At 47.2% G+C, this 26334-nt stretch overlaps 1 protein-coding gene across 12 annotated transcripts in view; it reads left to right on the forward strand.

Annotated features, from left to right (window-relative positions):
- Positions 1 to 6114, forward strand: part of MEF2D (myocyte enhancer factor 2D) — a gene marked incomplete at its 3' end in the record, with an annotated part of 29191 nt that extends 23077 nt beyond the window's left edge. For 10 of the 12 annotated variants that reach the window (XM_080915905.1, XM_080915908.1, XM_080915901.1 and 7 more), the window contains 3 exons: positions 1574 to 1793; positions 2102 to 2408; positions 2686 to 6114. In XM_080915905.1, the coding sequence (XP_080772031.1) occupies positions 1574 to 1793; positions 2102 to 2408; positions 2686 to 2697 (539 nt within the window). Of the gene's footprint in view, positions 1 to 1573; positions 1794 to 2101; positions 2418 to 2685 lie in introns of those variants that run through there. The other 2 variants (XM_080915900.1, XM_080915907.1) reach the window with 1 other exon arrangement.
- Positions 6115 to 26334: the final 20220 nt, after the last annotated feature.

Consider the following 26334-nt stretch of genomic DNA (forward strand, 5'->3'; position numbering starts at 1 on the left):
TACTCACAACTATTTGTAACTTCAGTTTCAGGGCATTTGACACCCTCACACAGACATACATGCCAGCAAAACACCAATGCACAAAATAAAGAAACTATTTTTAAAATTTCTAGGGGAAAAGAGATTTTAAATAAATAAATAAATCTAGTAACTGGAATTGACCAGGCTAGAGTGAAGTTTAAGGATCGTGGGGAAAGCTGGGCATTGTGGTGCACACCTTTAATCCCAGTACTCAACAGACAGAGGCAAGCAGATCTTCATGAGTTCAAGGTCACCCTGGTCTACATATTGAGGTCAACCAGGGATACATAGTGAGTCCTTGTCTCAAACAAAAAAGTGGAGAGGGCTGTGGCGCAGGTAAGATCAGTGGTGAGTGCTTGACCAGCAGGTGAAGGACTGTCTTTCATCCCCGACACTACAAAAATATAATATAATAAAGAAGCTGGCATCAGGGCTCCCACGAGTGCTGCAACTAGCCCAGCCTTTCCTGTGAGCAGGCAGCTCTTCAAACCTGAGGCTTTATCTGTCTCATGTGAACACTAGTGCTTGGTAAGTCTTGGAATGTTCACCAGGAGCCTGATGGTGTTGCTGTCCTCCTACATGGCTTTTCCACACTTGCTTCTCCTTGGTGGCTGGGCTGAGGTGCCTCTGCTCTAGACAGTCAGCACTTGTCCAGGTTCTCACAGCCTTGTGAGTGGAGGTTGCCAAGAATCTGTCCTCATAGCTTCAGCCATGAATGTTGCAGAGGTCAAACCATCTTCATGCACAAACAGTGCTAGAGCAAGTGACCTTGGATTCACAGTAGAACGTAGGTTGGGTGACTGGCCAGTATGTATCTTTCTGGCATGTCCTCCCACTGTGTACACATCTTTATGGCTCTTGGGAAGGCATTTCTAAATACCTCAAACAGAACAGCATGAGGTATACTAAAGCTGTATGAATAGCAAGTGAGGTGCTTAACAGGTCTCTTGTTAACAATGCAGACATCATAGTATCTTAAGATCAGTATTTAGGTAGGAAGTACTCCATATGCCTCCCATAACCTTGGCCACTTGGCCCTAGCTTAGGCCCTGAATGGAACCCTTTCTGCTTCAGCGACATGAAGACTGGATGTCAGACCCATTTCCTCTGTGTCTGTTTGGGAGCTTAAACTCTGTTTAGGGAGCATCGAGGCATGTGGGGCCAAGGCCGAAGGGAGAGTGTGTATGGCCTCTGTGCTTCCTGGTCACATCACCCTGGAGTTCTCAAAGCTCCCAGCTGCATCTCCACTGCCTGAAGCTGGGCAGGTGGAGAGACTGCAGTCAGATCGATACTGGGCCTTCTCCATTTCCCTTGCCCATTTCTTTTTGTAACTGCCCTGATGAAAGCAATACTTAGACATGATTGATTTTCAACACTGACGATATCTTAAAAGCCACTTCTCCTTTTACCCTGTTAAAGAAAACTTGCCTTGTGATCATCATGCTTGTCTTCTCTGACTGTCATTTTCCTGTACTTAGACACCACCTGTCCTCCTGAAAGGAATGGGTGAGGTGCTCCCCACCCAGGTTCCCCTCACTCTTTCTTACTGCAGATTACCAGCTGCCCAGTGCAGAGCTATCCTCCTTACCAGCCTTCAGCTCACCTGCAGGGCTGGCACTAGGCAACGTCACCGCCTGGCAGCAGCCCCAGCAGCCCCAGCAGCCACAGCCGCCACAACCGCCACAGTCACAGCCACCACAGCCACAGCCACAGCCACAGCAGCCACCTCAGCAACAGCCCCACTTGGTCCCCGTTTCTCTCAGCAACCTCATGTGAGTCTTTGGGAGGTTTTCCATGGGGACGGTGGGGATTGAGGGGCAGAAGGTCCCCTTGGAGTTGTGTGTGTTCACTAAGTGGCAGTCCTGAGCCCTCGCCCCAGCCATCAGGGCTGAGGGTGTAAGCTTTAGAAGATGGACAGAATGGTGTGGACAGACGGCAGCTAATACTCATTTCTCTTCTTTCCTTTGACATGCATGTCTCCCCCCCCCCCCACACTCCCCACTCTCATTCCGGTGTTTACCCTGTCTGCTGACTTCCTGCTATTTCTGTTGCTGTCCCCCCTTGTGTCCCTGAACTCCAGCCCTGGCAGCCCCTTGCCCCACGTGGGTGCGGCTCTCACTGTCACTACCCACCCCCACATCAGCATCAAGTCAGAGCCAGTGTCCCCACGTCGTGAACGCAGCCCTGCACCTCCTCCACCAGCTGTGTTCCCAGCTGCCCGCCCTGAGCCTGCCGAAGGTCTCAGCAGCCCAGCTGGAGGATCCTATGAGACCGGGGACCGGGATGATGGACGGGGGGACTTTGGGCCCACACTAGGCCTGCTGCGCCCAGCCCCAGAGCCTGAGGCTGAGGGCTCAGCTGTGAAGAGGATGCGGCTGGATACTTGGGTACTGTAACATTGCCCTTCTGTCTGCCGGTGTCTGCGTCACCCAGGGATGCCCCACATGCACTCAGCCTGTTTTCTTTCCCACCTGAGGCCTTGTGGCCAGGCATTTCTTTTGGGTCAGTACTCACAGCCCTCGACCCCCTCCTTGCAGCATTGTTCCCTGCTCAGTGACCTCCAGCTAGCGTTGCCCTAGAGTGTGACCCCTGGGGAGAGGGGCGGGTGCATCCTACAGGCCACACTGCCCCTCACACCACCTTCTCCATCTCCTTTCTTCACAGACATTAAAGTGATGGTTCCCACTCCCTCCTCTCAGCCTCCCTGATGAAGAGTTGACAATCTCACCGCCCACCCCTCCCTGTCCTGGGCTCCTCCCGCTCGACCCCACTTCCTTTCTTCTGCTCCATGTCCTGTTGATGGTTACATTTGTGTATAATTATATTATTATTATTATTATTGTTATTATTATTATTATATTTTTAAATTCGAATTCTCGCTATAGAGAGAGGGATGCTCTTGCCCCTTTCTTGTCCCCACCATTTTCACTGATGGGGGACTCTCTTTATTGCGGGAAAGGGGGGACACTTTGCACGTTGTACACATATGCTGCAGGAAGGGGGGAGGCGGTAGGCCTTAGAGAAGGACAGGTGCCGAGCCCTGCATGTGGAGCCCTCCCATCCCATCCCAGATAGAACCAAAAACTACCCAACAGCAAAACCCAGACAGTGGACTGAAACCCAAAGCTGGCTTGATGATGGGCTTGTCTCAGGGGATAGGAGGAGGCAGAGTTTCTGTTTCTGGGCTGTTCACAGCTAATACCCATCCTGGTCCCTCCAGCTTCCTGCATACATACCACACTCACTGACCCTGTGTGCTACATCCCAAGATCTGGGTGATGGAAAGGCTGCCTAGGAATCTGCAGCCAGGGAACGGGTTTGGGGTAACATGGAGAGACAGCTGTAGAAAGCTGGTGAGGACAGGACTGGGTGTGGTGAGTTGGGACCCTACCCCCAGCTTTTTTTAAAAAGATGTACAGTGCAATAGCTCCCTATTCTTTAGCCCCCAGCCCTAAAGAAAGCTGGCCATGTACTGGGAGAGTTGGGAGAGGACCTTAAATGAAGTGGCTTCAGGGTGAGCCAGAGTCATCCTTTGGTACCCTGGGGCACTGAAGGCAGGGGGCCTGTCAGGGGAAGGATGGGGAGGGCACCTCTTGGCTTTGTGCACTTGTGTCCAAAAGAGTACACACTGGGCACATGGCATGGTCTGTGGAGCTAGAGGTTCCTATAGATGAGGCCCCGGCCCTTCCCCAGGCCTCCAAGCTCCTGCCCCTGACCCACCTCCCAGCTCTTTGCGTGCTCCTGTCTTGCTACCTCCTGTCCCTCCACCTCCAGGCCACATCCCAAACCTGCCCTCTTGCTACTGTAATTGTAAATAGAGACCTTTCAAATGTTAGTGGTGTAACAGTCCAGGAAACTGTTGTGTTTGTTGTTGTTGTATTGATATGAAATGAGATTCTATTTTTGTCAAAGTATATTGTAATAATAATGACTCAAATGGCCCGTACTGTACAGATGAGATTCTTCTGCTGTGTTCTTGCCTTCCTCTCCCAGACTCATGCTTTGTTGCCTCTGCAGTGGGGCTGCAGTAAGCACCAGGGGCAGTGAAAGCATTGGGTTCTTGGACCTCTTGCTGGATCTGAGGTCAAACTGGAGGGAATAGTCTGTCCCCTCCCCAGCCTGCTCTCTGTCACCTCCCCTGTCCTTCCTCAGCTTCTCCACCCAGGGAAAGGGGATGGAGACAGCACACATTCTCTTGGGGCTTCCTCCAGGCTGGAGGGTAGAGTTAGACAAGGCTCAGAGTTGTAGTAAGATGGTCTTTGCCCACCTGTGGCCCAGCCTTTTGTAGTATTTTGACACTTGATGCAGGGAAGGAGCCAGAAGCAGAGGGGTCCGAGCATGCTCATGGGGGTGTATCTGGGTTCACCCTGTATTTATGTGTTTGTGTACAGCTGTGCAGATGTACCTTTGAGTGACTCAAGCTCCAACGGTCTCTGTCTGTGAGCTGGGTGTGTTTACAAGGGATAGGCAGCTTCCAACTCTGTGGCTTCACTCCCCCTCCCTGGGCTGCTCTCAGTCCCAAAACATTTTACTAAAGTTATGGGGGAGGGGTACTAGTTGGCCTTCCTGCTTCTCCCCTCAGCCTACCTCCACCAGGGCTTCACATTTGGAGCTCTGCCTCCATATGGCTGTCCACTAGCCCCACCCAGACACAGTTTCATCCCTGGAGTTCTGACTTGTTTATGGCGCCAACTCAAGTTCCTCTTCCTCCTGGGAAGCTTTGCCTTTCCTTTCATAAGGCAGGGACCCTTCCTTACCCAGAATTTTACACCAGTAGCTGACCAGGCATGGGGTGCCACCTACATGCCTCACCTTCCCACCCCTCCTCATAAATTCTAGAGGGAGTTTTGAGACTTGCTTATGGCCTTGAAAGAAGCCAGGTATAGTCCTGTGCTCCTCTTGAAGTAGCTGGCACAGTGTAGGCCCTCAGTAAATGCCGAATGGATAGATGACAGGTGCTCAATAAATGTGGAATCATGGCCTCAGCCCATTTTTCTAGGCTGAGCTTGGTCACCATTACATATAGCTGGGGTGAAGCCCCCGTAGTTCAGTGTGCTACTCAACAGTTTGCCATCTGCTTCCTGAAAGCAAACCTGGCTTGTGGTTGCCATGTATGTGTGTGTGTGCATGTGTGTGTCTGCACACACAAACATATGAGTCCTGTGTGTCTCTGTTCCTGACAGTAGGGGCAGTCTATGAATGAATATGTGACATTTCTGCAGTTCAGTATCTCCAGGTTTCTCCTGGGGCTATGTAGGGGCTTCTGGCTGGCCAGGTAAATGGATCCCTGTGAACCCAGATCTCAAATGGGGACTTATTTTCTTCCTCTCACAAGCCAAATTTGCCTCCTATTCACTCCCTCTACAAAGCTGGATATTTGCCAAAGTAGCCTCTGGCATCATCCAGTGCCCTTCCCAACCAGGTCCCCCTCCACTTTCAGGGATAGTGGGACTGAGGGCCATCCCTACATGCCTCAGTGGAACATATTTCCTCCATCCCCAGCAGTGTATGCACCCATCCCTCCCCAACTCGAATAGGAAGGAAGAAAGAAATGCACCTTCTCTTGCTTGTTATTTATTTGTTTAGAGAGACAGAAATGATGGGAAAGTATCTAAAAATCTCTCTCTCTCTATTTTTACCCTACTCTCTGGAACCCCCTGTGGGGGAATGTAGGCTCTCCTGGAGGCTGGGAGCTCCTTGTTCTACCCCGTCTGCCTCTACGTAAGCAGAAGGAATGGGACATAATGGGACAGGAGGGCTGAGATTCCCAAGGAGAATCTGAATTCTCTATCCCATTCAAGTCCCAGAAAGAGGGAAGAAGGGAGGGATGGGGCCAGCCAAGAGCTGACCCATCCCCAAACTTGACAATCACCCACACTCCTGGCTCCTGGGTCTTGGGTGAGTCCAAGTGTGTGGCTGTCAATTTGTTTTCATTATTTCTTTCCGTGCTGTACGGTGATGCTTTCTAGTATTCTGCACATTAAGAAAAGTCCTTGAGATTCTTACGAGTTTGGTTTGAAGACTCTTTCACTATATTTGTTGTAAAGAGGTTTACTATTAAAAGAAAAAAAAGAACATGTTTCTGATACCTCAGTTTGGGCTTTGATTTCATTGGTGCGGCGAGTAAAGGGGAGGAAAGCCTGACAGAGTGAGCAGTGATCTGCAGGGCAGGCTGTGATGCAGGTCTCTCAGGCACTCTTGAAGCAGAGGCAGCCCCAGAACTGTGGGCAGTTGCTCCAGGTAGAAGCCTTGAAAGGGATCTTACAACATGGGAAGAACAAATGTTCCTAGGGTCAGATCTAGCCTTCCCACTGCAGACAGCCATTCTTAGCAGACTTCCCTTACAGTTACAGGTGGAGCCCACCTTCACAGCCCACCAGTGTTCCACTTCCTGGCACAGCCAGGGTGTCGGCAGATTTCAGCACCTCTGGAAACCTGATATACTGCCCTGTACCTGGTCTGCCATGTGCAGAAGTAGCAGAGCAAGTCTTTGCTCAGTGGCTAAGACTGCCCTTTAAATGCTTACAGTGACATGGTCTGATAGGAGTGTTGGGAGAGGGCAGGAGTCAAGTCAAGCGAGGCACAGCATGTCCTCCAGCCTCAGATTTCCATACTGCAAAATACTTAGCATCTGTGTTGGCCCTGCCTTTCTCACAAGGTCACTGGATTTCACCTTTTCTCCCTCAACAGTGGCAGATGGTGACCTGATCAAGAAAGGGTTAATAGGGTGTTCTCTAGGTGGGGTGTAGCTCAGTGCTTGCCTACTTCAGTCTCCAGTACCTCATAAAAGCAGGCATGGTAGAGCACACTAGATATTTTGGATATAGGCAAGAGGATCAGAAGTTGACAGTCATCCTCAGCCTACAGGGACCCTGTCTAAAAGAAAAAGATATTACTATTCTTCTGCAATGGTTTCCCACAATCTCTGTCCGATCCCACACTGAGTAACCAATAGAAAGAGGCAAGTATTGGTATGTGCTTTCAAATGGAATGGGCAGAGCTTCTATTTCTGTGGTTATCTGCCCTAATACTATGCTATACACGAGCCCTGTGGAAAGCCTACATGCCAAGGACCAGTGGCCTCCTACCAGCTGCCCTTTGAATAAGGTCATCTTCAGCAGTTTAGTTCCCTAACTTCTCCAGACATTGCTCTTGGGGAGAAGGTACAGGTAAGATGTAGTACCCAGCTCATCCATGCTCATGGGAAGGACTCGTCTCTAAGGTGACTTCGGAACCCAAATCTTACAAAACCTTTCTGCTCGGTGCATCTCCAGTCTGCCTCAGTCTGTCTTGCCTCCTCTTTCTTCCTACCAGTGGGTATTGCCCACTGGGGTCTGGGATAAGCCTTACTGTTGCTCACAAAAACTTGTGTTGCCTGTCTTTTCTAGTGTTTTCCCAGCCCTTTTCTCAGCCCTTATGTAGTTCAATGGGGTCTTGGGGTTGGCTATGGCCAATGGACTAATGAGCTGTAATGTGTGTCCCTTCTGAAACACAGGTAGTCTCTGCCTGTCCAAGTGCTGTTTTTCCCTGAATTGAGCATTGTGGAAGAGCATGTCAGTGTGAAGGGCCATGGGTTGGGGGTCTGACTCCCTCTTCTGGCTTCTGCAAGCACTGCATGCAGCTGTTGTGCTAATGTATCTGCAGGCAGAACACCCCCGTACATATTTATTTAAAGCAGTCTTGATGGCTAAACTACCTCAGGGTGGTGTTGGCACCAGGAGAACTTTATGTGAATAGAAATGAGACCTGCATTATCACCATACTAGCCTGGCCAAAGTGGTATGTTTCCCACTCAGTCATAAGGTCCTGATTGTTTAAACAGAGTATGATACAGAGGTCTATGGATGTTCCTATACAACGTGAACAGCTGCCTATTCCCTTTCATTTAAGTACACTTCATGGTACTCCGCATAAAGTGCAAAGACCTTGCTGGTTCTCAAGGCCTTCAGCAGGCCAACACAAGCCCCCTTCCAGGCTCAGACCATGCCATTCCTTAGACGCTAGGTGTATACCAGCACAGAACGGAATCATCTGGTTCCTACTGCTAATAGGAACAGGAGACAAAAGAACCAGCAGAAACTGGGCTCGTGATTTGAGAGACTGGGCACATCCACTCCAAACTAGTGGTCTTAGGGGGTATCTTAGAGGAAGGATTTGAATTGAACATTTGAAGGTATGTAGGAATTTCCTAGGCATATTGGGCCTTATGGAAACCAAACACTGGTAAAAAGCCAACAAGAATAGCTTGTAGAGCTGAAGAGGGAGTCAGAGGCCATGTGAAGGGCCTTCCTTAGTAAGTGAGGCTTTATTCTCATTTTAGGTCCTCAAAAGAGTTTAAGAAAAGACTCTGGTAAGCCAGGAGCTGGAGTGACAGGAGAAGGAGGAGTTAGGACACAGTAGGACCTATGTCAAATGAGCACAGAAAGCTAAATTAGAGCAGAGATACAAGTCTGCAGTCCCAGCATGGACAAGTAGAGGCAAGAGGATCAGGAGTTCAAGGACATCTGGATTAGAGAGTGAACTGCAGGGCCGGCCAGCTTACATAAGACAACTACTTCAGAAAACAGAACACTTGCTAGCAAAACTGACAGCAATGCCTTTTAGAAGGAATTCTGAATCAGACCAAAGGCCGGCCTAGTCAGGAGTCTGCCACAGGCATGCTGTCTCTTTTTCTCTTCGAGTCTCTCACAGGGTTTCTTTCTTTTCCTTCCTTCCTTCTGGCTGTTTGACACAGGTTCTTTCTGCCCTCCTAGAACTCACAGTATCAGACTGGCTTTGAATTTTCAGAGATCTGCCTCCCTCCACTGGGATCAAAAGTGTGTACCACCACAGCAGGCTCATATGCATCTTAAACTTTCCTTCCCACAAACCTCTCTTCAGCTGAATTCATGTTCTGTACATCCAGAACACGAAATGTGCAAATCAAACACTTGCTGGAAATAACGTTTGTGTATGTGTGTGGGAGCAGCTGTGTATGAAGGCCAGAGCTGGTGGGTGTCCTCCTCTGTCCCTCTCCACCGAATCTGGAGTTTGTCATTTTGGTCATACTAGCTGGCCACAAGTCCCAATGATCCTTCTATCTCTGCCTCCCCAGTGCGGGATTACAGGCACTTACAACTGTACCTAGCTTTGCTGCAGGGGACGTAAAGGCATACTTGTGCCATCTCCATAGCCCCCCCAAATTTATTTTAAATAAAATTCTGTAATATATATATATAAGCTATCTGATATATATTTATTAAGTTATTAAAAATTAGAGCATCCAGCCCAGCTAAGACTACATGAGACCATGTCTGAAAGAAAAATGTAAGCAAATTTTCATGCTAATGAGATGGATTAATTTTTATATAAATCTTGGCTGAAGGCTGAGTATGCCTTTAATCCCAGCACTTGGGAGGCAGAGGCAGGCAAAGCTCTCAAGTTCAGGCCAACTCAGGACAGCCAAGGCTACACAGTGAAACCCTGTCTTAAACAAACAAAAAAACATAATCATTCAGTCTTGGCTGATTATTTACAGTTCTCCATGTAGAACCTCTTCCATATTTTTCAGAAGTATATTTTGATTTAATACTTGTCAACACTGGGGATACTGCTTCACATATAGTATAGAATGGCAGGTGTAGCCTGGTTGATTTTGTCAACTTGACACAACCTAGAATCACCTAGAGATAACCTGAATTGACGCACTACCTCCAGGGGTTGCAGAGATGGCTCAGGGATGGAACAGGATGTAGCCCAGAGATCTTGCCCAGCAAGAAGGAAGTCTCAGGCTCAAACTTCACTCAGCACCTAATACTAATAATAGGTGGTGCCACACACCTCAAATCCTAGTAAGAGGCTCAGAAGCTCAGGGTCATCCACTGCTATATAGTGAGTTCAGGATAACTTGGGATACATGCAATTCTGTTAAAAAAGAAGTAAATAAAATGAAACTAAACCAAATATTTTAACATGATCCCAAGGATCTTAAAAAATACTGACTGTAACAGGCTAGGGAATGACTTGTGGCACGATGCCTACATAAGACAAAGGACTGTGCATATTTTTGTTTTTTTTTTGTTTTTTTTTTTTTTTTTTTTTTTATGATTTACTTCATGTGGGTGTGCATGGATGTCCATTGAGGCCGGAGTAGGGCATTAAGTTTTTTGGAATTAATGTTACAGGCAGTTGTGAGATGTTGACTTGGGTGCTGGAAACAATTCAGGTCAGCAAATATTTTTTATGTGCGTTGATGTTTTGTTTATATGTATGCCTGTGTAAGGACAGTTGTAAGCTGCCATGTGGGTGCTGAGAATTGGACCCAGGTTCTCTGGAAGAGCAGTCAATGCTCTTAACCACTGAATCCCCCAGCAAACATTCTTAATCCAACACCCCTTCTGTCTCCTCAGGATACACGAGTGCACACATAGGCGACTTTTTTTGTTTTTAAAATAAAAATACTCCCAAGTTGCAACTTTTTTTAGCTGAAGGACAAGCTCCTTGAGTACTGCCATATAAAATAGAAGTGGGGTGTGGGTTGCTTGGACTCAGCTCTCAAGCTCAGAGGTTCTTAGGAGCAATCAGTGTTGTCTAACTGTTAATGCCAATTTTTGTTATGTTCTGACTCATCTTTAAGTTCCATGGGCTAACTTTTCCAGCCTTGTGATTGTGTGGAACTTGTTCAAGGAACAGCAGATGTGTAAGGGATCCAAGCAATCCCACCTCAGGCTCCGAACTTGAATGTTTGCAGCCTGAAATCACTCACTACCTGGACGAAGAGCAAATCCATTCTCTTGCCCTATTTCATGGTCTTGGGTCTCAAAAGGGTCTCAAAAGGAAAAGGTTGCCCTATAGCGTAGTTTACGGTACCCCCCAGCCCCCACTGTGTTATTTCCACCCAGCCTAGCGCAGTTCCTTGGTGGGTTTACAGCAGGTCAGTTCCGGCCTCTCGGGTGAGTCAGATTTACCCCTTAATCCCATATTAGCTCAGCTCCACCTCTTTGTCCAGTCTCGGGATACGTCTCCACCCTCACAGGATAGCGGCCCAGGACCGCTCCTATTTAGGACATGAACTGCCACGTGCCCAAAGCATGTTGGGCGCCCCTGGGGAGGGAAAGACCCGCAGAACGCCGGGTCACAAGCCCGCCACGCACCGCCCCCACGTAGCCCGCAGTGTGTTCCGGAGAGCGATTAATTGCTTCCGGGTTTCAAAGCAACCCTCCATTCTAAGGCGAGAGGGAGCGGGTATAGAAGGTAGGTCGTAGAGTCGCCTAACACCCGTTTCTGCACGTTCTGCCTCCAGAGGTGTCGCTGAGCGCTTGGCTGCTTTTCACGGGTGGCAAAACACGCTCCCGGGCCTTTCACAAAGTTCCACCGCGCGTGGAACAAAGGCCTTCAAGCCACGCCCGGCGCCGCCTGCTGCTCGGTGGGAAGTAGGTAACAAGGCTCACCTCATTGGCTCTTCCCGTGAGTGATGGAAGCACCGGCCAACCGCTGCCTGCACAAGACGCGTGCGTGCTCAGTAGGTTTAGAAACTACTGGGGCAGTCGGACTTCGAGAAGATGCGCATGCGTAGACCACCATCGTCGACTTCCTGCACAAATCGAGAGAACCCCAGAGCCTTGGCAATTTTACTGAGATTGAAAGCAAAATCACTCATTGCCTGGGTGTTCCAGAAGGAGAATCCGACAGGCGAATACAATGATTTGTCATTGTCAAACTGTGAACTACAAAGTTCACGCCGAAAAACGTACGTGATTGAATTATAAAAAAAGAAAAAAAAACTCGCGGGGCTGGAGATGTAACTCTTGCTAGGTTACTCCCCTAGCATGTACAGAACCTGGGGTTCGACATTGTATGTGCTTATAGTGGCGCATGCCTGTAATCCTGGCACTTGGGAGGGGAGTGAGGAGGATTAGGAGTTGAAGGCCAGTGAATTCAGGCTATCTCGAAATATATGAGATAGAGGGGGGAAAGCCGATTTTGTTTTGGGAAGTAGTCACAGATGCCCTCCTCTTTAATAGGTTGGACACTTCCTATTCCTGGTGGTAAGATTATAGTTCGAATAACCTAAGAGCTATTGGCCTGAATCTGTGCAGATACCTTGCCTCAGTAGTAAGAATATTCAGAGAGAACTTTTCACAGCTTATTTTTATATTTTTTCTCTCTAGAGGCTCTCACATAACCCCTCTATTGGGATGGAGGTGTAGTTTAGTTTAGTGGTAGATCAATTGCCTAGCAGAAGTTCCATTCCCAGTTTACAATGGCCACCAAATCTCATACACGGGTCACAAGTTAAGGAATAGGATGTTGGAGTCAAAAAAAAAAAAAAAAAAAAAAAACAGCCAAGGGGCTCTATCTCCCTAGGGGTCCTACACTGTTAGGGACTAGGGACTACCTCCTTGCTCACAATGACCTTATGTCAAGTTGGGATGTTTACTCTTTTTTTTTTTTTTTAAAGATTTATTTATATAAGTGCACTGTAGCTGTCATCAAACATACCAGAAGAAAGAATCAAACCCCATTACAGATGATTGTGAGCCACCATGTGGTTGCTGGGAATTGAACTCAGGACCTCTGGAAGAGCAGTCGGTGCTTTTAACCGCTGAGCCATCTCTCCATCCCGGGATGGTTACTCTTAAAGGAAGAGCATAGGCACAGCTAAAGTCAAAGCACTGGAAAGATGACATTGTGCCTGTGATCTAAGAATCATGCTTGAATCAACTGAAGACAGAGAATGCACAGGTTGTAACTGGGGGTGGGGGGTCGAGCTCAGTGAGCAGGGAAACCCCCGGAACCTTGCAAACACCTGGAATTAACTCTTGAAGTTCAAATATAACAAAGTAACAAAAACTTTGGCAGAGCGGAGGACTGATTAAGATGAGATGTGTTGACAGTTACCTGGAAAGAGCGGGAGGGTGGAATGGAGATGCACAGGCGCAGTGGGTGCTGTTGGCAGCTGCCTGTTTACTGGTTACATGCTGGGACTCTGACATTCATTTTATATATGTGAAATATCTAAACAGTGGGCCCAGTGGCAAAATACTTGGGAAACAAAGGATTGTGAATTCAAGGCTGGCCTGGACTGCAAAGTGAGTCCAAGGCCAGTCTACTGGTTTGCTTTCTAGACTTGTGATAAAGCATTCTAACCAAAAGCAGCTTGGGAAGAAATGGTTTTATTTCAGCTTACAAATTAACATCCATCACCAGCAGAAGCCTGGCAGGAGCCTGGATGCAGGAACGGAAGTGAAGACTGTGGAGAAACATTGTTCACTGTCTTGATCCCTGGCTCATTTTCTGCTATTATCTGTATGCTGTTTTAAAGATTTTCCTAGGGACTGGAGAGACAGCAGAGCAGTTAAGATCACTTGTTCTTTTGGAAGATGTGGGTTCAGTTCCCAGCACCTACATCAACTCCCAATCAACCATAACTTCAGTTCCAGGAGATGACACTTTTTTGACCTTCATGAACAGCAGGCATGGAAGTAATACCCAGACATATGATGCAGGCAGAATACGCACACACACAAAATAGATAAATCTAAAAAATAAGAAATGTATTAAGTGTAAGTGTACCACACACGGGCAGGTGCCCAATGGAGGCCAGAAGACTGCAGGGGATGCCCTGGAACTGGAGTTACAGGCAGTTATAGGTGAGCCACCTGATGTGTGTGCTAGGGTTCTCTCCCAGGGATACTGCTTTTAACTACTGAGTCATCTTTCCATCCCTAGGTACTTTTTTTCTTTCTTTTTATTTAACTTACTGTACCGGCTGGTTTTGTGTCCACTTGACACAAGTTAGAGTTATCACAGAGGAGCCTCAGTTGGGGAATGCCTCCATGAGATCCTCTGAAAGGCATTTTCTCAACTAGTGATCAAGGGGGAGAGCCCAGCCCATTGTGGGTGGTGCTATCCCTGGGCTGGTAGACCTGGGTTCTATAAGAAAGCAGGCTGAGCAAGCCAGGGAAGCAAGCCAGTAAGTGACATCCCTCCATGACCTCTGCATCAGCTCCTGCTTCCTGACCTGCTTGAGTTCTTGTCCTGACTTCCTTTGGTGATGAACAGCAATGTGGAAGTGTAAGCTGAATAAATCTTCCCAGCTTGCTTTTTGGTCATGCTATTTTGTGCAGGAATAGAAACCCTGACTAATTAACTTAGTGCATTGTAGTACCGGGGATAGAACTCGCAGCCTTATCCATGCTAGCACTCTTCTGGTTAGCGACAGCCCCCAACTACCCCACAGGTCAGTCTGATGGAGGTGTCACGACCTTCTCTCAGAGTCTCGCAGTGAGTTAGGCGAGGTGGCACACACCTGTAATCTCAGCAGAAACTGACCTACACGGTAGTTCACAGCCATCTGTAACTCCAGTCCCAGAGGTTTTGACACCTTCCGGCCTCTGAGTGCACTTCACATGCACATGGTACATAGACGTACAAGCAAAACAACCACACACATAAAATGGGAGAAAGAGAGAATGAGAAGAATAGTATACTTGCCCAGCATTTGTCGTGCCTGTGTTTAATTCCCAATATTTCAAAATGAACAAATAGAAGATAGAGAAAAATGTTCAGTGTAAAATCAGGTGCTGATCCAATGCACTGCCCTCTCCGTCCTTGAAAACTTGCACTATGTGCTGTTTGTAAACGCTCTCAGAACTCTGTTGGCATGGCCAAGTGGTAGAGAGCTTGTCAGGCATGCAGGGTGTCCTGGGGTTTCTGCCCAGGGAGAGGAGGGGGTGGTGGTGGCAGCATGGGGTTTATCAGAGCAGAGTAAGCTCTGTATGTGCTGTACTTGGTTTATAAAGCGTTTCTGCAAACACTGTGGCAGAAGTTACTCACACATGCATATATTTTTCAGTAGATTTATTTAGCTTTATGTGTTTAGATGTTTTTTCTGAATATGTGTGTATGTTCCATATGTGGGCCTGGTGCCCATGAAGGTCAGAAGAGGGTATTGGATCCCTTGGAACTGGAGTTGGGATGGTTGTGTGTTGTCTTTTTCTACTTAGTGGGTTCCTTTTTTCCCCCCACCCTTCTCCACCTCTTTTTCAACCCCCTAACACTAGACAGAGAGAAAATGGGACAGAAAGGAAAGGGGGCAATGTTATTGTTAGACTACTTCCTGCTAATTAGGGGGGGTGTTGAGTTTCTTGGAGCAAGTTTGATCTTTGCTGTCAGGATATCTAATTTCTTATTTCTACTTTGTACATGACTACTTAACGAACTGTGACCAATAACAACCCACCAACAACCCACCCATCATGGCTCTAGCATTTATATACCCTCTAAAAAGTCCCCAGATTCCCAAAGGACATACAATTGCAGAAACTCTACAGCTGGCAAAAGTACTCCCCTGTAGAGCAAGGGGCAAATCATAGTCACCTACTGTAGTCAGTCAAAAGCAACCTCATGTCCCCACACCTGGGATCAAAACAAAAACACATTCCCGTAATGTTTTCAAAGGAACCACAACTTCAAAATTGTTGCTGCAGTTGTGAACCACTGGGTGGATGTCCAGGTCTTCTCAAGAGCAACAAGCACTCTAAACTGAGCAATCTCCTCAGCCCATACACAGATCTTTAAAAAGGCAAAAGAGGAGGCTCTGGACTCACCACATGGGGGTGCAGGTAGGCACTAACATAGGCCACAACCTTCTCAGAATGTGTTGCTCACAGTAGACACTACAAGCCCACCATGTTCACAGATGTCAGGGAGTCAGGCTGAAATGCATCACTGAGGGTCACCTGAAAGCAGTTTTTGAGAATCAATGACTCATGCAGTCCACCCCTTTCCTGCCCCCTCTTCCAGTTTAGTGAAATGCTAAAAGATAGAAGGAACAGTATTGATCTCTGAGGTGAAGGATTGATTGGGACAATATTAATGAAGTTGGCGAGAGACCCATTTCCCTCTTAAAGGGGGAAACTGACCTTGCATGGCAGTGAGTTGACAAGCAGTGGCAATTAATGAGAAAAGATGAAAAGAAGATGTCAAATACAATTTACTTTATTACCATCTTTTTTGTAGAAGGAGGAAAAGGTAAAAATTCTTTCTAGAACATGCCTACAGGGCGTATAGAACAATAGAGCAGAAGTGGAATGGCTTAGTGAGATCTTTTTTTGTTTGTTTTTTTAAGACAAGTCTCTCTGTGTAGTGCTGGCTGTCCTAGAATTTACCACTTAGGCCAGGCTTGGCCTTCAACTCACAGAGACCCTGGGAGTAGCCCCTGCCTCCATGCGCTGGGATTAAGTGCATGTTCCACCGTGCCCTGTGCCTACTGAGTTCTTGACTGAAGGGAACATGCAAGTAAAAGAAGTGGTTAGAGTAGTGATGTGATTGCTGATGGGCTAGGGTTCCTGATCCCTGGGCAGATCCAGAAGGCTGAGGTTGGTCTTGAACACTATATTCCTAGAGCAATCTGCTCTACTGCACTTGTTCCCTGGTGCCTGCTTCTCTGCCTTATGTGCCAGAGATGGTAGGCACCAACTGAGAGCTGTGGTGTTTGGCACAGAGTTTTAAGGTTGTCAGAATTGAGTGGGGCATGGTGGTGCACACAGTTGGTTCCAGCACCCAGTACTGAGGCAGGCAAATTTTGAGGCTAGCCTGGTCTACAAAGTGAGTTCTAGGGCAGCCACGATCACATAGTGAGACTGAAAAGGGGATCTATCTAAATTGGTTTATGACACTTAAAAATCATATTTCAAGGGCTAGAGAGGTGGCCCAGCAGCAGTTAAAAGAGCATGCTGCCTTTTCAGAGGACATGAGTTTTATTCCCAGCATTCACTTCAGACAGCTCACAACCCTGTAACCCTACCCCTGACCTCTGCAGCATCTGAATTCATGTACACAAACCGACACACAAACTCAACACACTTGGTCAAAATAAATAAGATATTTCAAATAATTTGGATTTACATATTTAAAAAAAAAAGGAAAATGAAGCTGGAGAGATAGCTCAGGGTTAAGAGCCCTAACTGCTCTTCCATAGGTCCTGAGTTCAATTCCCAGCAACCACATGGTGGCTCACAACCATCTGTGATGGGATCTGATGCCCTGTTCTGGTGTGTCTGAAGACAGCAATGGTGTACCTACGTATATAAAATAAAATCTTTAAAATATTTTTTAATGGGAAATGATCCTGGTGGTGCACAATTCCAGCACTCGAGACACTGTTAGTTTGAGCCCAAGTGGGGCTGAGACCCTGCCTCAAAACATCAGAACAAACACTGGGAACTGGACAGAACTAGACTGGGTAACCGTCTGGTTAGCTTCAGCAGTCAACTTGCTATAAAACTTAGAGTCACCTGTGCAGAGGGAATCTCACTGAAGACTTGCTCAGATCAGATAGGGCTGAGCACATCTGTAGGACAGATTCTCAATTGTTAATTGAGGAAGGAAGGCTCAATCCACTGTACCATGACTAGCCAGGTGGGCCTGGGCTGTGTGAGGATGGTACATGGGCCTGGGAGCAAACCAGTTATCAGTGGAGACAGGATGTACCTTCCTCAGCTGGAAGCAGAACCAGGTGTGATGGCACAAGAATTTAACTGCAGCTCTCAGGAGGCAGAGACAGACAGCTCTTGGAATTTGAGGCCAGCCTGGTCTACAGAGGGAGAGGTTGTTGTACCAAAGCATGTTTGCTGTAATGGCTGAGGGCACCAGACTTGCTGTCCAGCAAGTGTCTGTCTTCTCTCCCTGGAACACACTGGCCCACAGAAGGTACTGTTCTTTTGGAGAGAGGTCTGTTCTTTGGCTGCCTTCTCTTTTTTCCTTTTCAGGGCAGTATCATCAGCTCCTGATGTTAAAGCAGTTCTTAAATTCCACTGGCTCACAGTCCATCGTGTGCAGCCTGAAATCCCCTCTAGAGTTTCACAGCTTTGTATCCAGCCACTGTGGGGCTGTGTTCGGCTGCTTCACTGGTCATATTTAACAGGGACACAATAGTTTCAGCATCAAAGACTTCCTCCTAAATTCTTCATGACAGTTCATGGTCACACTACTTTCTGAGATGCTCAAATTATGTCTGTCTATGTCTCTTTCCAAATGTGAGTGTGCACATCAATGTGTGTGTAGTAGGCGGGAATTCAAAAGACTAGGAACAGGAGCAGTTGAGGAAAAGGCTCAGCAGGTAAAGGTATTTGCCATGGAAGCCTGGTGACTCAAGACTCATCCCTGGAACCAATGTAAAGGAGGAAGGAGAGAACTCAGTCCAGTATCATCCTTTTACCTAACACATGACAATTCATATGTGTCAGAGCACTGCTCGCCTCACAGGTGAGACGGCCATGCTTAAACTTTAAAGGCAGTAAGCATGGTTTCAAGCGTCACGCCTTCACGTGGTGAATCGCACCTATAATAACCAGCACTGGGGCACTGAAGCAGGGTTGTGAGTTTGAGGCAAGCCTGGGCTAAAGGGTGAGATTGTCTCTGAAAACAACGGAAACCAAACCAAACAGGGGGCTGGAGAGAAGATTTGGTGGGTAAAAGTACTTTCTGCTCTTGTAGAGGACCCAAATTCCATTCCCAGCACTCATGCTGGATAGCTCAAAACCTCCTATAACTCCAACTCCAGGAGATCTGAACTTACATGCACACACACACACACACACACACACACATTTTTTATACACACATTGTTTTAGTTAGGGTTTCTATTACTGTGATAAAACACCATGATCAAAAGCAAGTGGGAAACTGTTGTAGTAACATTAAAAAGGGAATAGCTTATCTCTTTATCGGCCCCACAATCTTACTCCTCAGGCACCGCTTCTAGTATGGAGCTGGCGCACAGACTCTGTCACTCGGTCCAAGCTGCCCCTGAGGTCTCAAGCGCCCCTCCGCACAAGTGCCTCGGTCCTGGGTGGAATTACCGTCCTGCCCAGCACAAACATACAGCTTTTCATACAGGTTTATATATTCAATTCTCAATCTACAAACCCTCTACACAATAAGATTACATCAAATAGACAAAGATACAAACTGCCCTTCTATATGAGATAAAACATCTATAAAATCCTTAAAATGTTCATAGCGACCTAACACCAATTAAGTCCACCTGGATCCAGCTTATCCTTCTCAAGCTCCATCTTCATCCTCTTTCGTGTCCCTCTCTTCCTCCTCCTTCTCCTATGATCCTCTCTCTCCACCTTCTCTTTCCCTGCCCAATCACTGGCTCTCTCCTTTATTTTTACTAATTAAAATGGGAAGAAGGTTCAGATGAAGTCACCTGAGTAATAACTAGGCAGCCTTTCTTGGGGAAGTGGAATTAACATTAAAATACAAAGGGCTGCAGGACCATCTACAACAGGAAACAGTTTCTTTGGCTTATACTTCCATATAGCTGTCCATCATCAAAGGAAGTCAGGACTGGAACTCGAGCAGGGCAGGAACCTGGAGGCTGATACAGAGGCTTCTTACTGGTTTGTTCCCCATGGCTTCTTAGTGTAGAACACTAGCCTTTAGGACCACCAGCCTATGAATGGCTCCACTCACAGTGGACTGGACCCTGTTCCATTAATAACTAATCAAGAAAATGCCTTACAGGCCTGCCTACAACTCCACCTTCTGAGGCTCCCTTCTCTCAGATGACTTTAGCTTGTGTCAAGTTGACATAAACCTATCCAGGACACATATATAAAGAGGAAGCTAGAAACACACACTCATGTATTTAAACATAGGTCAGAGTGAACTGGAGAGATGGCTCAGTAGTTAAGATCGCTAACTGCTCTTCCAGAAGTCCTGAGTTAAATTCTTAGCATACACATGGTGGCTCACAGCCATCTGTAATGAGATCTGATACCCTCTAATGGTGTGTCTGAAGACAGCTACAGTGTGCTTATATACATTAAATCAATAAATCTTTAAAAAGTAGACTGTGTTGCTAGCTCAGTGCGAAGAGTACTTGTATAACTATGAAAACAATAGTTTTTTGATAGCCAGTACCCACATAAAGCCAGTGATGGAAGCAGGTATTTGCAACCCAGGGCTGGGAGAATGGGGATCTCTGGGCCTCACTGGCCAGTCTAGCTGAAACTCAGCCTTCAGGTTCAGTGTTAGATCCTGTCTCCAAAAATCATGTTGAGAGTGATTAGAGAAAGATTCCCAGCATCAACCTCTGACCAACACACACACACACACACACACACAAGAAAAGCACTAGATGAATATCACTCTTTGTTGGTATAAGTCTGTCTTGGCTACTATTCTATTGCTGTGGAGAGACACTATGACCAAGGTAGCTCATAAAAGAAAGCATTTAATTGAGGCTGGCTTACAGTTTCAGAGGGCTAGTCCATCATCCTCATGGTGGGAAGCATGGAAGCAGGCAGGTGGGTGTGGCACTGGAGCAATAGCTGAGGACTTACATCCTGATCTTTAGGCAGGAGGCAGAGAGTGAGAGAAAGATATTGAGACAGACAGACTGACTGACAGACTGAGGAATTTTGAAACTTCAAAGCCCACTCTGATTGTTCACATATGCTTGGTCCAGGGAGTGGCACTATTAGGAAGTGTGGCCTTCGAGTGGGTGTTGTCACTGTGGGTGTGGGCTTTGATACTCTCGTCCTAACTGCCTGGAAGCCAGTCTTCTCTTAGCTGTTTACAGAACAAGAGGTGGAACCCTCAGCTCCTCCAGCCCCATCCCTGCGAGGTGGAACTCTCAGCTCCTCCAGCCCCATCCCTGCCTGGACACTGCCATGCTTCCACCTTAATGATGATGGACCGAGCCTCTGAACCTGTAAGCCAGCTCCAGTTAAATGCGGTCCTTTATAAGAAGTGCCTTGGTCACGGTGTCCACAACAGTAAAACCCCAACAAATACACCTACCCTGAGGGACACACCTCCTACAAGGCCACACCTCCTAATCCTTCCCAAACAGTCAGCTGGAGAACAAACATTCTAACATCTGAGCCAGTGCGGGCCTCCTCTTTCAAAGCTTCACAGTCCTAAATGGCTCTTGTTGAGAACTGAAGCTCCAGGCTTACCTCCTGACCGTGCTCACCAGCTTCTAATGTCAGCCTCTGGTTTTGGTGTAGCTCATAGTGCCTGCCACATGCAACCATACATCCTCCCGTGTCTTTGTGAATCTTTCGTCCATTTGGCTGAAAATAGCATCTTTAACAAGCCCTGACTTCTGTTCCTGACACTTCTTTAAGGCACGTGTTCTTCCTGAACCTCGCTCCTCCGTCAGACAAATCTGTTGAAATCCTACCTGCAAGGGCTGATGACGCCTTAGACACCTAAGCCTGACAACCTAAGTTCTGTCCCTAGAACCCCCATAGTGAAAGCGGAGAACTGCTCCCTCAAGTTGTCCTCTGACCACTGAATGCATGAAGTGGCACATGGGTGTGCACACATGTTCACAGTATGTAAATAAATGTTATAGCTTTTTAAAGGCAGAGTCTCACTATGTAGCTGTGGCTAACCGCAGACTATGTAGACCAGGATGGCCTTAGACTCATCATGATACACGTGCCTCTGCCTCCTGAGTTCTGGGACTAAAGGCAGAATTAAAGGTGTGTACACCACACATGGCTCCTAATGGTATATTTTTAAAAAAAGATTTATTTGCTTTTATGTGTGTGGATGTATTTTCTGCATGTATTCTGTGTACCACATATATGCAAATGCCCCCCCCCCATGGCAAGAAGAGGATGCTTCATCTCCTGGAACTGGAGTTACAGATGGTTATAAGCCACACATGGGTGCTAGAACCAAACCCAGATCCTTTGTAAGAACAAGTGCTCTTAACGGATGAGCTGCCATACCAGCCCTGTTATTTAAGACAAACAAATGAAGGTTAAAGAAGGAAGTCGACCTGCGGACAAAGTCCAGTTCCGATTCCCCCTTTCTATAAACTGCCATTAAAGCCCCTCAGAGGGTCCACTGCCCACCTTCCTTTACCATATATTATCACTGGGTTATTCTGTAAATGTTTGTCTTTATCCAGAGTCTCCTACTTTCTTAGCTACATTTGAACCAAGAATGTTGTCTTCTCAGTGCCCATAGGTGGCTGGAGGGGATCTGGGGCACAGCCCGGTGACTGGTGTACACAAAGTCCCGGACTCAGACACAGCAAAACACGGAATAAAAATACAGCCGGGTGTGATGCCTACCTCTTAGCGTGACAGATTTTAATTAGTAAAGAATGATTTGCCAGTTCTCATTAATCAGTTAACATCTGCATTTCGGCTCTGTAAAGTGAGCTGTGGTGCTGTGTTTCTGAGCTAATTGCATTGTTGGAGGTGGGCATTCTGGGGGCACTGGAATATACTAGAGACAGCTCTTAAAAAAAAGTGTAATTTTTCTTCTGAACTCTGATGTTAATAACTCTTGCCAGTGCTTTTAAATTTTAATTTTACTAAGTAATATTTACTAAATTTTATGTTAAAATTTTATGCATGTTTTACCCACACGTATGTCCGTGCACCACTTGTGTGTTTGGTGCTTGTGAGGACCTAAAGAGGGTGTCAGATCCCCTAGAACTGGAGTTGCCACAGTTACTGCTGTGTGGGCACTGGGAATCAAACCTGGGTCCTCTGGAAGAGCAGCCAGTGTTCTTAAGCACTGAGCCATCACCTCTGTCCCTAACTCTTGACTAACCCAGTCATCTGTATTCTGAGTCCTGGATTAAAACCCCACACTCCCTGGGGCTTCCTGTAGGACTCTAGAGCATGTTTAGCCTCTTGGAGTCTGAAAGGACTTCAGAGAGTAGAAAGTATTAAGTATGAAGCAGATAAAGGGCGTGTTAGAAAAAAGTGCCCAGTAAGCCTAGCAGTTTGGAAATTCCTAGGAAGTGTAGCACTGGGAAGTAGGTTTTGTTTACCTCCCCTCAGTCCCAGACTGTTTGCCTTCCTGAAGCCGGAGTTGGTGTTTCCCAGTCTCTGCCTCACTGGGCTCACACATCCCCACAAGCCCATCTTACCAGAGGACATTTCTGTAGTCTTGGCCACCAAGAGGGGCATATGTGCCACAAAAGACAGTTCAACTGTCCCATGACAGAAAGCCAGCCACAGTCTTCTGGACATCTCGTCTCACTGGAATGAACAGCTTGATGTTCTATTTTGGGGCGGCACCATCAGCATCTTCCTGCTTTCCATGTGCCCCCATTACCATCCCACTAGCACGGAGAGCTCTCTAGTTCTAGTTTTAGCCCACCGAGCTATGGATGGTGACTCCTGATTTCCCTAGGAAGGGTGTGGTCCTTCCATGAGGCTTAGTTAGCTGTATAAAAGGGAAATAGCTTGACGTAAGCCTGGTGTCCAGGTGCACACCTTGGAGGCAGCTCTTAGGAAGCTACGGCAGCATTGCCAGGAGCCTAAAGCCAGGACGGAATACATCAGTAGTTCAAGGTCAGTCTGGACTACACAGTGAGACCCTGTCTCACACAGACAAGCAGTAAATAAATGGATAGATACCAATCAAACAAAACCACCTCGTGCACTATGAAGTAAGTACCCAGAAGGTTAGACTTATGAGTCTCACCTGGGTCCTCCCTCCTACACGTTGTCTGGCTAGTGGACACTCATGCCCAGAAGCCTGTGCCCTGGGCTGGGAGGGATCTCAGACCTTGTCTCCGCTTTTGCAAACAAGAGGGAATGAGTACGAACCATAGCACAGAGGCTAAACCCTTTTTCCACACTGCTGTCAAGAACAGGCAGACGGCAGACATTTCCGGAAGTATCTGGAGTTATGAAATGCCTCATCTGACCAGAGGGAGAGTTCAGTAATTTTTTTTCTGAAAGGTTGAGTGAATTGGTAAAGAAGATAATGAATGAAGTTGGGTATGGCAGCGCAGGCGTTCAAGGTCATCATTAATGACAAGGTAAGCTCTAGGACAGCCCCAGCTACATGAGATCCCTCTCAAAAAATTAATAAGCTAATTATGAACAAGCATATAAGTGAACGAATATGGAATATTGGGATGTGTTCCCTCCCTAGGAGATGTTATTTCAGCCTTTGTACACTAGGTGGCAGCACGAAGCAACAGAAGAGCAAACCAAGGCTTCTGCGGGGCTGGTCTCCTTAGGATGCCCTAAAGGAGAGCCTGCCTAGGTTATGTTCCCTGAAACTTTGATTGAGCCCAGCTTCCCTTCCCACAGTGGGTCTTCCACTCCACTGCAGTGGCTCAACACCCTGGCTGCCAATGGGGAGAAAAACCTAATGGAACCAAATACCTAGGGATTCTTCTCAAAACCCCTGAAATTAAAGCTCTCAAAAGGGAAGCTCATGACCTTGCATGAGAAATAGGAATCAGAAGTCGCTTAGCTAGAACCCCGGAACTATGCTGATAGGATGAGCAACAGAGTTGTTTATTTTTTTAAATCAAACAGTGACTCCCCGAAGAAGTGTTTTCTTGTCAACCCTGCCTCAGGGCCTTAGAGCCTGTCTTTTAATATCTTCATATAGGTAGACCATAGCTTCTCCACTCATGTTCTCCAGGGAACTTCGTTTGGTTTTCCCATCATAGAGTGAACTTCGCTATAGAAGAGAAGTCAGAGGCCAATGAATAAATTTGTCATGGCCAGGAAACTCTGAAAATGACCCTTGGCTATAGACAGCTACAGGGCGTTGATCCAGCCACCTTTGCCTTCTGAGTCACAACACACCACTCCTTGGCCTCATTGTCTGCAGGCTTTGGGACACTATGGTGAAACCATCTCTTTCCTGCCCCAGCCGGCCAGTCTATATACAGACTTTTCTAAGATGCACACTATGTCCTCTGCCCCGGATTAGCCACTTGATAGAGGGATGAGCTTTGGGAACATGCAGCCTGCCTGCACACTACAGATAAAGAACTAAAAATCATTGACCCCAACACAGGTTCCTTCTTCAGGCCTTAATTAGCCATGTATGGGCTTTTTTGGTGGTTTTTGCTTGTTTGCTCTATTTTGAGATAGAGCACCTCCCTGGGGTGGTACAGCCCACAATGGGCCAGTACCTCCCACATCAGTCATCAATCAAGATAATGCTTCACAGGCTTACCTTCGGGCCAATCTAAAGGAGGCCTCTCCTCAACTGAGGTTCCCTCTTCCCAGATAACAGGATCTATGTCAAACTGACAGAAAACTAACCAGCACAGAGGATGACTTAAACTGACACTTGCGTAGCCTCCACACTCCAGTGCTGGGATCCCAGAAGTGCTCCACCACAATGCTTGCCCTGCCCTAACCTACCTCCTTCCCATCCCTAGTCATAGGGGCTCCTGTACTGTTAGATAAGTCCAACCTTCTTCTATCTGGGCAGCCATCCAACAGCTAAAGGCGGACACTAGAGCTCTGATTCATTTTTTCCTCACAGTTATTCACCTTAGAAGACATCTTTCCAAGAGTTCTTTGGAGTATTCCTCCCATCTGCCAGGCACTTGGCGAAGTCATGTCATCTCGTTTAACATTCGCCATAGGTCCTGTGCTATGATGCAGAGGGTGGATTGGCTGAGGCCAAGTAGCCTGCTACCCGCTACCCCATGCCTCTTAAATATAGCAAGGACCCGCTTGCTTAGTCCTCTTTCTGGTGTAGTCTCAGCAGTCAGCCTCCTGCTGCAGATGGAGCTGCTCTCAGCAGCGCTTGTCACTTGGTCTAGATAAGGTCACCAAGCCAAGGATCACCTCAGCATTAAGCACTCACATGTCGAGGGTGGCTCACGATAGGCTAGCAGGTACATAGATATCTGAGACATTGGGACACAGGTCATTAAACATTCTCCAATACTGCCCGCTGTCCCCCACGTCCTGTGTGTTCTGTCAAACTCAGAGACGACCCAGCTCATAGACCTGTGACAAAGCCATCCTGGTTCTCCCTTGTTCCAGCTGATGTTTCTCTTTCATAGCTTCCCGTGTGCTGCGATTACTGATGCGCTGGAATTTCCCCACAGACTTATCTAGTTGGACTTATCTAATTTCCTCTCCCTACATTTTCTGAGCAGTGATTGATGTCCCCATTTTCACTCTTTAGTTATGACATATCCCAAACCCACATTTGGTCCCTCATTGCCTTACACATGAAGGTACCCAGCAACCATTTGTCAAATAAATCAACTTAGGAACTAGGAGTTCATCTTTTGTCTCTGAAGGCGAAGCCTCAAGTCGTTCCATTAGGTCTCTTAAGTGAACGGAGGCCTCCTAACATCTGCCCCGGCTTATTCTCTGCCTCAGCTCTACAGCACACTGGGAGTGGTGTAAGGTCTCAGGCAATGTCACAGCAGCCCTGGGGGCAGGTTTTAAAAGGAGGGAATGGTAGTCAGAAGGCAAAGGGTCCCCCCCAAGATTCCCCAGATGGAAGAAGCAGAGCCATTTGCTTTCTCTGTCCTGCATCTTAGCTGTTTTTCTAAAGAGAAGTATG

This window comes from Micromys minutus (assembly GCF_963924665.1).
Source record: "Micromys minutus genome assembly, chromosome: 4".
NCBI classification, from domain to species: domain Eukaryota; kingdom Metazoa; phylum Chordata; class Mammalia; order Rodentia; family Muridae; genus Micromys; species Micromys minutus.